We start from the raw sequence: 12,969 nt of genomic DNA, 5'->3' as shown, positions 1-12,969 counted from the left end.
TACTCCACCCAGGATTCATTACTGAAGACACTCTGTGGGGAGTCCAAAATTCAGTTCTGATTAACTGAATGCCTACTAAGCGCCTATGTCCAGCTAGGGACAGGAGACACTGAGTGACTATTATGGCCATCTCTTGAATTTGCAGTAACTGGACAGTGTTGGCTCAACACCTTCCAGAAAACATTTCTGTCTAACCTGGACCCTCCTCACATGTGGAGTCTCTCTGCATGCCAGGGGCATCTGTGTGCTGTACTTAGCTTCCCGTGCAGAGGACAAGTTCTGAGGTCCTAGATCTGAGAACCGGAGGAGCAGAGTGTCAGTTAGAGAAGAGGTTAGAGCCTCTTGGGGTCAGAACAAGGCATGGTCCTCTGGAATTCTGCCTCACAATCATCTCCTCCAGACCACCTTCCTCCAGGCCACTTCAGCACCGGTGGGGGAGCAAAGGCCAGGCAAAGCTCACCACTCAGACACTTCTTTGGTAGAGCTTTGTTGGAAAGGATTCCCGTTGATATTTGGTCCCTTTCTGATCTTCATTGTTAGTAAACGCAGTTTTAGTAGGACGCTGGGATTTTATGAAATAAACATCTGTACCTGGTGGGTAGATTTCCCAGAGCTATCTGGGACCATCTAAGAAGTGTCCATCAAGCCCAGTTGGCAAGACCAATGTCTGCTGCTGAGAAGGAACTGCTTTCTCACATTGACTAGAAGATGGTCTATACATTTTCCTCCCCGCATTGATGCCATTCTGTCTTACCGACAAGATCAAACACACTTCATTGTGGGCGTGCATTACACTGAAGCTCCCATGTCCCCATCACTCAGGACCATGTCTGCCACAGGATGGATGCTCCTCTTTATGTAGATGAAGTACATGTAGGGACTGGAACCCCTGTCACTTAGCCTCCTCTTATCCCTACACACCCCTGCTTCCAGCACAGCAGGCTGCTGTCATTACTTGAGTGTCACCTTATTTAAGCCCAGCCCTGACAACAGAGTGGTCAGCACCCCCTTTGCCCTGCCTCTCTTCTGGTCTAGAGTTACAGAAAAGTGGGCGTGGCAGTTTGAATGTCATTGGCCCCCACAATCTCATAGGGAGTGGCACTATTAGGAGGCGACTTTGTTGGAGTGGATACGCCCTTTGTTGGAGGAAGTGAGTCACTGTGGGGGTGGGCTTTGAGGTTCCTATGCTCAGGATACTGCCCAGTGTCTCAGTCAACTTCCTGTTGCCTGCAAGATGTAGGACTCTCGGCTACTTCTCCAGCACCATGTCTGCCTGCATGCCACCATGCTACCCATCCATAATGAAAATGGACTGAACCTCTGAAAGAGTAAGCGAGCCATGCCAATTAAATGTTTTTTTTTATAAGAGTTGCTGTGGTCATGGTGTCTCTTCACAGCAATAGAAACCCTGACTAAGACAGTGTGTGTGCACTTTGGAGTCATGTAGACTGAACTTGACACTCTTGTTCTTTGTGCCTCTTCCCGGCCAGTCATTCTGCATCAGGGTTCCTATTTCCAGGGCAAAACAACACTATGGCCGTTAAATAGGATACAAATGTAAAGCGGATGCTTCAGAGTGGGGGACACGCCCCTTCCTGGCAGCCTCACACTAACCGAAAGTACCATCTGCCCAGACACTTCTAAACTTTCCAAATTCAAATCCTCTGAGAGTTTCCCACTTTGTATTTCTTTAAATTAAAGGGTATTTCTTGGGGTGTGGACATGAGCCAGCTATTTGAGGAAAGAGCATTTAAACCTACGGGTCATCTAAGCTAAGTAGACTCAGTGTGAGCCACAGTCCTCGCAGTTCTCAAGGACTTTCCCCAGCCTCTCAATTCCAAGTTCAGACTCCTCGGCCCCTCTGCCTCTTCACCGGAATGCCTAAGTGGAATCCAGCTTTGCATACACAAAGTGTAACTTCAGTTTTCCATCCAATTCTGCTCTTCCGGCACTGGGCAGTGGTGCTGCTGTCTACCCGCACTGGGCAGTGGTGCTGCTGTCTACCCAATTAAAATGCTGGAGTCACGCTTGATTTTCCCCAGCTTTGTGCATCTGGTCAGTCCATGAGCCCTCTCAGTTCTCTATAGAGTAGTCTACCCTATCTCTCCTAGCTGGGCAGCTGTTTCTCCACACAACAGGGCCTCCTATGAATTAAAAGAAAAAAAATTAAAAAAAAGATAAATCAGAGGGCTAGAGAGATAGCACAGGAGTTAAGAGCACTGGCTGCTCTTCCAGAGGACACAGGTTCAATTCCCAGCACTGCCATAGCAGCTCACGACTGTCTCTATCTCCAGCTCTGGGAGGGGAGGCCGGTGTCTGACGCCCTCTTCTGGCCTCCATGGGCATTGCATGCATGTGGTACCCAAACATACATGCATGCAAAAATACTCTTCATACACATGAAATCAAATAAAATCTTTTTTAATGTATATCAGATCTTAGTGAGTCTCCTTCATAAAACATGTTCCTAAACATTTAGGCTAAAATCTTTTCTGTGGTCTAAAACCCTCCTCACTGTCTAGAGCCTGCCTGTCTCTCCACCTTCATCTTCCCCTGACTTAGGTATTCCACATCTGTAAAGTGGGCGTAAAAACAATAGTTAGAATCCCTGACTTTCCACTTGCTCTAGGGGCAGAAAGTGCCCACCATCCACTGAGGCAGAGCAAGTCCTCCAGCCAGCATGCGCTCTTACGCACTAGTCCAACACCTGGCTCTCGGGGGTGTTCGAGCTGAGAAAGACAAGCACAGACTCCCTGAGGGGACCAGGGTTGCTGAAGGAGTTAAAGGGCTTCTTCTCCAAACCCCAGCCCTCCCTCTCCTGTGTCCACTTTATGAGCTTAATGAGAAACCCAGGCACTTCGCAAGAGACTGTACAAATAACTTCTGGGGCTTTGCTAACTTACTCAGCAGCAAGAGACCTGAGGCTGCCAGTGCTTCGGGGAAGATCAGTGGAAAGAGGTGGTTTTTACAGCGTTGGGCAGACAGAACTTTGTGGAGCTGAGTGTGAGCTCCTCCCGTACAGCAGAACTGAAAAAGCCCGCTTAGGCTCCTCAGCCCCTCTTCAAGATATTTGATTAGGAATTTGGGGGCGGGCCCTGGCCTGGCACAGACTCGCACACTCTCCGTAGGCACTCACTCCTCTCTCTCTCTCTCTCTCTTCCTCTCTCTCACATTCTCCAACCCAAGGAGGCCAGACAGAAGGACCGGGTCACTCTGAACGGTTCAACCCGAGGTAAGTGTGGTCATATTACGTTACATTTTGTTCTTTGTAATTCTATGAGAAGAAATAAAGGAGATGGGCAGGGCTGGGGAGACAGTAGGCAAAGATAGGTTATTCCTCCCACCTGGTTCATGACACCCAGGGATGCCGAAGAGAGGCAATGGCAGGGGGCATGAGCTCCAGCATGTTGCCTGTCTCCTAACAGCTCCCTGTGGGTGTTAGGGACCTCCATTTCATAGATATGAAAACATGATGGAAATTGCAAGAGCCTCTCTCCTGCTACCCATGAATCCCAAGGTGCTTGGAGCTCAGGGCACTTTGGAAGGTAGTCTTGGAATGTCCCAGATATCTCTTAGAGAGAGGCATGGTACCCAAATGTTAGGGGGTTAGTTTTGTGTAATGTGTATGTTTTTGGGATGATGGGGGAGAATAAAGAATTGACCGTGTCCAGGGAGTCATGGATGGGATAGTCTCCCACTCAGCCTAGGAGAAGGTTTTTAGTTTGACCTCAGCTCTGATAGGAGAGAATTTCCCTAGAGTGAAGAAATGAGATAGTATAGTAGCTCTTGAGCCAGGATCTCCAAGTCGGAGAGAAGCACTCCTGGGGCCCTCACACTGGACAGAAGGTCTCTAGCACAGGAAACCCTTTAAGGGAATGCAACCCTGAAGCAACATTCTAGATCTGGTGGGGCAAGGACAGGCCTGCACCGCCACCAAGACCTTCCAGCAGCCATGCCACTGAAGGGAGGCCACTGTGGCTGGGCGTGGAGCCCCCTGGAAAGCTGAGTCTTGAAGAAGAAGGGTAGCTCCCTTCTGCCAAAGTGCAGAGTCTGGAAGAGGGAGAGATGGAGACAGAGGCATAGTATGCCAGCCCTTTCTAAACAACCACCTTGGTCGGTCCTGCAGCAGCCCAGAGCTGTGCCTGGAAAAAATGCTCTCTTGGCAGTGGGCCGCTTCATCCGTCTTCTCTCCTGGCCTGAGTCAGGGACCAGCCAGCATCCTAGGCAGTGGGCAGTTGAGTCTGCTCCTCACAAACACTGTGGCTCTTTGTTCAAGGGCAGAGGCTGCCCCAGGATGAGCCAGGATGCCCATTCCAGTCATCCAGGAGATGGAGGGATGAAAAGACGTAATGGAACCGTGTTCAGGGAACAGAGGGGCCTGGCAGGGAGAGTGCCCAGAAATGGAGGAGTTGAGGTGTCATAGTCAGGGGTCCTCTCATCAGTTCATAGAGAATCTTTTAGTTCCTCTCCTGTCCTGTCCACATTGCCAACCCCAGCATGGCCCAACAGTGAGAGCACTACAGGAAACTCTCTTGGGCCAAGAGAGGTTCCAAGCAATCTCTGTCCTTTCTGAGAGGTCCCCCTGCTCACAGGGACTACTCAGAGCCCTTGTCATAGGAACCTTGGGTAGGGTCCCCAGGCCAGATATGACACCCCAGTCTCCCATCTTCTACATCTCCAGGCTTTCTCCTGGAGGCCCCTGTGTGCCTTGTTCTTGTCTTGCTGTCTTGGTGACAGGCTCCTCGGAGCGTGGGTGGTAAGTGAGCCTGGAAAGACAAGTGACGTCAGCTGCAGGAGGGAGCTCAGAAGAGGAGAAAGGATGCACCAGGCACAGTGGCGCACGCCTTTAACCCCAGCCCTGGGGAGGCAGAGGCAGGCAGATTTCTGGAAGTTCCAGGCCAGCCTGCTCTACAGAGTGAGTTCCAGGACAGCCAGGGCAGACAGACTCGTGTCCCCCACCCCCCCCCAAAAAAAAAAGAAAAAGAAAAGGGGATACTAAATCCCACTTCCAATCCTGGCTATGCTTCCATTTCTATCCAAATCTCAGTGCCCCTAATCCATTTCAGTTGCCTCTCATGTAGCTATTGCAATCCCCATGGCGGGTGAGAGGAGTATTAAGTCCTTCCGTCTTGAGGACCCCAGGAAAGAAAAGCAGACACAGTGCAGTCAGCCCAGAAGACACTCACTAAAGCCATGCTGGGTTCCCAGTCTGGAAAGTCTGCAAGTCTGAGTACACACGCAGCCGCAAGCTGCTAACCCGTGCGTTTTCTCACCCAGACGACTCACAGACGATGGCGCTTTGGAGAATGGCCCAGACCTTGTGGTGGCCACAGGGGAACCACACCCTCCCACACACTCAGGACCAGAAACCCCCAGGCTGCCCGAGAGACCAGAAAATCTTCCAGAAGTAGCTCAGCTATTCCCTTTCCACACCTCAGTCAATTCTGGAGGCATCCTGGATACAGAAAGAACCAGGAGACTCTTGTGCTTGGACTCTCAGAAATGATTTCCCTGGGAGACCAAACTAGGCGGGAATTCAGACCTCAAAAGTATCCCACTGTTACTGGTACAGGAAGGTATACAGCTTGGGGGAGGGGATGCTGTGGACTTCTCAGTTTCAACAACAGAACCTTAGGATGCTAAAGGACTTGAAGGACCTGCCCTTCCCTAAACTGTAGCCCCGCCCCTTCCCAAAACCAGCCCCACGCCTCTCACGTTCCTTCCTAACCTCAGACTCTTCGTTGCTGCCTGAGCAGAAGCGAGGGCGCTGACCTTTCCCAGACACCCAGGCCCAGCTCCCTGGGTGTGTAGAGCCGGTAGGAGGAGGCATCTGGGAGGGGAAGCGCAGCTCCCGTGCTTGACTGCCCAGTCACGGCGGGCGGAGGAGTCACCTGCACAGCTCAGAGCCTATGGCCGCCCTGAGCCGCTCATCTCCCCTCCGGCACCTCCACTCACGCCCACGCTTGCTCTGTTCTCTCCCTTTCTACAGAGACAAAATGCAGTGGGCCTCCATCCTGCTGCTGGCAGGGCTCTGCTCACTTACCCAGGGCCAGTATGACGAAGACTCTCACTGGTGGATCCAGTACCTCCGAAACCAGCAGTCCACCTACTACGACCCCTACGACCCTTACCCCTACGAGCCCTCTGAGCCTTACCCCTACGGAGTGGAGGAAGGCCCCGCCTATGCCTACGGTGCACATCCTCCTCCAGAGCCCCGTGACTGTCCCCAAGAATGCGACTGCCCACCCAACTTCCCCACAGCCATGTACTGTGACAACCGCAACCTCAAGTACCTGCCCTTTGTGCCCTCCCGTATGAAGTATGTCTACTTCCAGAATAACCAGATCTCCGCCATCCAGGAAGGTGTCTTTGACAATGCCACTGGGCTGCTCTGGATTGCTCTCCATGGCAACCAGATTACCAGTGACAAGGTAGGCAGGAAGGTCTTCTCCAAGCTGAGGCAACTGGAGAGGCTGTACCTAGACCACAACAACCTGACCCGGATGCCCGGCCCGCTGCCTCGATCCCTGAGAGAGCTCCACCTGGACCACAACCAGATCTCACGGGTCCCCAACAACGCTCTAGAGGGCCTGGAGAACCTCACAGCATTGTACCTCCACCACAACGAGATCCAGGAAGTGGGAAGTTCCATGAGGGGGCTCCGGTCCCTGATCCTTCTAGATCTGAGTTATAACCACCTCCGAAGGGTGCCGGATGGTCTGCCCTCCGCCCTGGAGCAGCTGTACCTAGAACACAACAACGTCTACACCGTCCCTGACAGCTACTTCCGGGGGTCACCCAAGCTGTTGTACGTGCGGCTGTCACACAACAGCCTCACCAACAACGGCCTGGCTACCAACACCTTCAATTCCAGCAGCATTCTCGAGCTCGACTTGTCCTATAACCAGCTGCAGAAGATCCCTCCTGTCAGCACCAACCTGGAGAACCTCTACCTCCAAGGCAACAGGATCAACGGTGAGATCTGGGGAAGGGAGGGGACTCACCGAGTGCTAATGGGAATACAACAACAACAACAACAAAATAATAATAATCACAGGGAGTCAAACCGTCAATCAAAACTCTTGCCACCAAAAACCCTGCAGACAGGCTCACACTGGTCCTCCAGCAGAGGAAAGAGAGCCGCTAGGAAGCTGGTTGGCACCAAAGGCCACTCTTAGGAGAAGCAAGCTTCAGTCTAAAGCTTTCCGGGTGAGCACAGGGGCTGTGGGGAGGCAGGATGGAAACAATCCGCACAGGGAATTGTCAGGAAGAACTGGTCACTTAACAAGTCACCTGTGGGGGACAGCCAGGGACAGTCGTGTTTGAAAGGAATGGGTCATAGGTTAGGAGCAGTGAGAGGTGAGTTTAGAGAGACTCTAGACTAGTGCTTCTCAACCTGTGGGTCACAACCCCTTTGGAGGTCCAATGACTCCTTCACAGGGGTCGCCTAAGACCATCGGAAAACACAGATATTTACATTACACTCGTAACAGTAGCAAAATTACAGTTATGAAGTAGCAATGAAAATAAGTTTATGGTGGGGGGGTTACCCCAACATGAGGAATTGTATTGAAGGGTCGTAGCATTAGGAAGGTTAAGAACCACTGTTCTAGAGGAATATTAAAGGAAAAGACACTTTGTTATCTTCTGGGGCCTGCCTTAGGAGGAGGTTGCACTAAAAAGCCGAGGTCTCTGAGCATCCTTATTATCACCAGCAGATGCAACCTCTCTGTTGCCCCTGGTAATCCTGCCTGACAGCCTCGTCTTCTGGTTTGAGTGTTTGTTTTCTAAACCTACCAGTTGGTGGACAAAAACGGGCAGCTTCCCAGAACTGAATGTGGGACTTGCCGGTTCTCGCTGGAGTCCAAGGAGCCCCTGGTGGCAAGGCAAATGTCCTCCCTGAGACAACGTGAGCCTGGCCATGCAGAAGCCTTCGGGGTGGAGCACAGGACTGTCTGTGTTTTGTAAGAATTTCCCTGCCTAGGCAGGACCACCTCTCTGAGGCTGAGAGCTAAAAGATGAATTTCTGTGCCTAGTGGCCTTTCAGCCTCTTCTGGTTAGGACCTCATGTTCAGAACACGCTTGCATTACCCAGGTGGCTTCTGATGTCTTTATCTCAGCTGGAAGGGACTGAGCCAGCATTTAGCCTCCCTCCCCCTGCAGCCCAGTGTTCTGCTCTGGGGAAGGGAGGCCTGTAAGTGACCATGCAGAGGACTGTGAAGTTCTTTTGGCCTGCTGAGAAGGAATGAGCCATCAAAGCACAGGAGAGACCCAGCCCTGGCCTCTCCCCCGTCCCTCTCTCCTCTCAGGAGGGCAGATCAGTCATTGAGCAAGACGTTAACAGACAGACAGTCTTTCTCAGAGGGACCAGGGGAGGTTGTGGTGGGCCTGTGAAGGGGAAAGGTGTCTGTCTGGTCCTTACATTTGTACTGCAGGGCACCGTTATGTACACCCTAGCTTGGTTTTTACTTCAAGTCTCTCTCTTTGGGGAGGAATCTTGTGAGTCCCAAGGTGACGGCGGGAGTCATTTACACTCCCTTAAAGATATCACATACCACCAGAGTGTGGCATTTTCTCACAGTTTTATGTCCCACCCTGTAGTCATCTACCACCTTCTCTGCATCCACAAGAGCTGTCACAGAGGAAATGTCACACTATACGCTGTACCTCATCCAAGTGTAACTCTGAACATGTGGCAGGAAGGAGCTCTGGGAAAGAGCACATGAGCTAATGCCTGACTATCCAATCAGAGAGAGGTGGCAAGGAGAGGCTGTCACAGCCTCTCGTCACCCTTCTGTCTTTATGCAGACATATCCAGTCAGATACAAGGTGATCCCTCTCCCAAAGGCTAATCCAAAAGTAAAGTATTCAGTGAGTTGTCCTGAGGCCCTGCAAGGAAGCTCTCTGTTCAAACCCCTAGAAAATGTCAGTATCTACCCCAGCTCCCTATGTGCCCAGTTTGGGTCTAATCCCTTCCTTCCCTATCCTGGTTATTATTTAGTCTCTCTCCCAGCTTCTTCTTAATAAATGGAGTAACCCCCATGCCGTATCACTCCTGGATTGTAAATAGTGTGTGCAAAGCGCATGATCCAGAGGAGCGGGCACGCGGCTTCGCAATGAATCCAGGGTAGCACGTTGTCAGCTTGTCTTCTTGTTCCCATTTTAGAGTGGATGGGTACAGGATGGGTACTTGTTTTCTGAATTTCCAGGATGGAGACATGAGGTATAATGAAAGAAAAACCACCTCCCCAGCTCACCCAGCATAGGGAAGGGGTGACCTGGGGATGCCTGCCCTTTGTCAGAGGTCCCAAAGGCAGGCATTTCTGACCGAGAACAAGGAACAACTCATCTGGTTCCCTAGTTTGATCACCACACACACTGAGGAAACCAGGAAAGAGATCTTCCAGCACTGGGAGCCCAAGACCATGTTGGGGTTAAGGTGTGATAAGAGCATTTATGAGGGGGAGCTAACAGAAGAGGAGCTCCAGGCCTGTGAGCAAATAGCTAGGCAGCCACCCCCCACCCCCATGCTTCCTTCCAATGCCTCTCTCAGTTTTTCCAACCTAGCAGAGAGAGAGAGTGAGGAGACAGAGCCATGGAATGTTATTCAGAAGCTGTGGGGTCCAGTGGAGCAGGGCAGGACTGGAATTTGGAAAGACTTATGTCAGTATTTAATCTAGGCTGGAAAAATGTCTGCCAGGGCCTCCTCACAGAAGCCCTGACCTACTGTGGGCTTGAGGAAGATAGTGTGTGGGGGGGTGGCTCTCAGAACCCCGTGATTATCTGATCTAAATGCTATGTCTAGTTGCTCACAGATATGACCCACATTTGTGTGCCCACAACTGGGAACTTGGATTTTTAGCAGTCTGCAGGTCCAGGTTGGGACTTTTATCTCAGTCCCAAATAGAATTGGAAGTGATAAAGAAGCTCAGCCACCACATTCTCCCTAGGCCCACTCCCACCCCTACCCCCACCCCACACAGATAACCGACCCAACGCCCCTCTAGACTATACCCACTAAATCTATTCCCGAGGACCGGAGGGAAAACACCAAGAAGCATTCCAGATCTTCCACCCCTCCTCAAAGGCACCCACTATTTTCCAGCACCCCACTCTTCCCAGAACCTAATTATTCTCCAGGTCTGAGTTCTGTATCTGTCTGCAGGGCCAAGTGGTTTTGTCAAAGCACCCCAGCCTGTCTTGGTCAGCTCTTCATGGAGATTAAAAACTGGTGGTGTTCATTCAAAACCAGGCTCTTCCTCGGCCTCAGCCTTCCGCTCCCTCTTCCTTGGGAACCTTCATTTTCACACTGACTACCTCCCCGGGGGGGGGGAACCCCCTCCCCGTTGTCTCTAAAAAGTGGGTTAGCTCCTCCCAGCTCCTTTCTGACCACAGTTCCAGGCACCTTTGCAAGATGCGGGAAGTCTCTGGTGTGACAAAGCCAGCCCCGCTCTGCACCCGGGGTGCAGCTGCCAGCATTATATGATGTTCGCTCCAGACCCCACTGGCACCTCATTCCAACCCAGTTCACAGAGCATGACAAGAGTGGCCTCGTGGGGACCCAAGTGGAAGGAAGCCCTGACAGGCTTCATGGCCTCCAGTGAGGACTTCGCCGTCTCTTTTGGAGTTTTAACTGGGATCTTGATTTTTTTTTTTTTCCTTTCAAGTTACTGATGGTAGCCTGGAGACAGGTGGTTGACTCTGGTTGACTCATCCCAGAGGACAACAGAGACAGCTGTGGGAGGTTTTATGTTGCGACAGAGCAGAACTGTGACGTCTGTTTCACGGCTTAGGGGTTCCTCCACAAGAGTCCTCAGAGACTTCTGAGAGGAAAAGGCAGCAAGGTCCTGGGGGGATGGCTCTGCCTCCACCCCAAGTCCAGAGTTCAGACCCCCAGAACCTATGAGGTCTGGTGGAAAGGACACCCAAGGACATTCAGGGCCCATAGAACCAAGTGCGGGCGGAAGAGGAAAGTTGGGGACTGGGCTCCAGGAGCGGGAACAGCACCCCGGTGGCGCTAACAGCCCACCTGTGATTCTAGCCTCAAAAGACAGATGATCCTCAACTTAAGACAGCTAGCTACCTACCAAGAGTAGACACACCAGGGAGCTCTGGGTGTGATTAAATGACCTTACCTCAGTGAAATAGGCAGTTGATGAGGATTCCTGACAGTTGCCTGGGGCCTCCATATACTTACACACAGATGTGCACACATATACAGCTGTTTCACATACATGTAAACATGATACACACACATGCACGCAACACACACACACACACGCGAAATTGGAAAAGGAAAAATAATAAAAGAGGCAGACTACAAGGTTGCTAAGGGCCGCAGGATGTATATATATTATAAGAACTCAGCTGGTTATGGCAAAATCACTACCTGGAGGGATCAAGGAATTCCTCCAGAGGAAGCCAAATTCCAAGGAGCTTTTGGTGTTATTTGGCTTGCTATATATCAGCTGTCTTCGGTTATGAAAGTCATGTGTGCCTTCATAGTTTTCCCAATTGATTTTTCCCTAAGAAGGGCTAACAGTGTGGACTGATCACTCTCTGGACATATACATTCAAGGTATTTGGAGAACAGCCTCAGGAAAGGCTTCCTTCCCCCCAGCCCATCCGTTTCTCCCCTTTCAGCACTGGAATCAGATATCTCCCTTAGCCACTTTCAAGAACTAACAGAAATAACAGTCCAGACCACCACATGCTAGTCTCCTGATTTAAGGTAAATTCCACAAGGAGACACCACCTAGGTCAGGTGGACCTTAAGTAATAAATAGCTTTACACAATTTAGCTTGGACCCTCCTTTCTTACAGCCTTACTAACTTTACAGACCCCTAACTTCTTACCAAACCACATCTCAGAATGTAGACTGAGCACATAGATCCCCTTTTTCATGTACTAACCGGTCGTTAGCACTCACAAGGTGAGGTGGTACATGCCTGTAATTCCCACACTCAGCATGTGGAGGAGACAGGAGCATCTGGAGTTCAAGGCTATGCTTAGCTACAGAGTAAGTTTGAGGCTGATCTGGACTATATGAGATCCTGTCCCCCAAAGTAAAAAAAAAAAAAAAAAAAAGCCTATGTAATCATATGCAAGAGGCGGGGGAATCATTTATTTGATTTTGTTTTATTTAGTATGTTTTTTGAGACAGGGTCTTTCTATGTAGCCCTAGCTGTCCTGGAACTCACTGCGTAGTTCAGGCTGGCCTTGAACTCACAGAGATCTGTTTGCCTCTGCCTCCCTAGTCCTAGGCTAAAAGACTTGTGACATCATGCTTGGCCTTTTATTTGACTTTGGAGCCCTGCGGCAACGCTGCGTTTTCCAGCCTGCCTTCCCCTTCCAGCCTCCTGAAGGCTCAGGCATACAGACACTCGTCTCTAAAGACAAGATTTCTCGCTTTCACTTCCTACCACTTTATGTACCTGCAAAACGGCAGGAAATATTCGAGAACGGTGTCCCTCGGTTTCCGGAGCGTTCTCCTTGCAGACTGCCATCAGCAAAGCCCTCCTCCCAGACGCAGCCCAGCCTTCACAGCGACGGTGGTGGCCACCTACCCTCTGCCGCCCCCTGCTGCCCACACACAGGAAAAAACAAAAAAACAAAAAACAAGGCTTGGTGGGAAGGACACCCAAGGATATTGGGAGGTCAATGGAGCAAAATACAGGTTGGGGTAGGGGAGAAGGAGACAGAGCTGCAGAAGCTGAAACAGGACCGGTTGTGTTCCCAGCACTGTCCTCAACAGTGCCAATCCTCCTGACTCCAGGTCTAGCCCCGTCTCTTCCTCCCCACACCCCACCCCTGTCTTTATTCTTTATTTCAGCGGATTCAAAGGGGGCCCTCTAAGTCCATTTTGTATCTGACTCCTAAACTGCGCCTCTCCCACCCGCCCACCCTTCTTGTCCCGCCAGAGTTCTCCATCAGCAGCTTCTGCACGGTGGTGGACGTCATGAACTTCT

General features: G+C 51.1%; 1 protein-coding gene across 1 annotated transcript in view; it reads left to right on the top strand.

Annotated features, from left to right (window-relative positions):
- Positions 1-3,058: 3,058 nt before the first annotated feature.
- Fmod (fibromodulin) overlaps positions 3,059-12,969 on the top strand; it is an 11,345-nt gene continuing 1,434 nt past the window's right edge. The window contains exons 1-3 of the mRNA XM_059280601.1: positions 3,059-3,232; positions 5,990-6,975; positions 12,922-12,969. The exon at positions 12,922-12,969 is cut by the window's right edge and continues 1,434 nt beyond it. Of these exons, the coding sequence (XP_059136584.1) occupies positions 5,997-6,975; positions 12,922-12,969 (1,027 nt within the window). The 5' untranslated portion in view covers positions 3,059-3,232; positions 5,990-5,996. The remainder of the gene's footprint in view (positions 3,233-5,989; positions 6,976-12,921) is intronic.

This window comes from Peromyscus eremicus, chromosome 15, assembly GCF_949786415.1.
Source record: "Peromyscus eremicus chromosome 15, PerEre_H2_v1, whole genome shotgun sequence".
Classification (NCBI taxonomy): domain Eukaryota; kingdom Metazoa; phylum Chordata; class Mammalia; order Rodentia; family Cricetidae; genus Peromyscus; species Peromyscus eremicus.
This window is presented reverse-complemented; position numbering and strand designations above follow the sequence as displayed.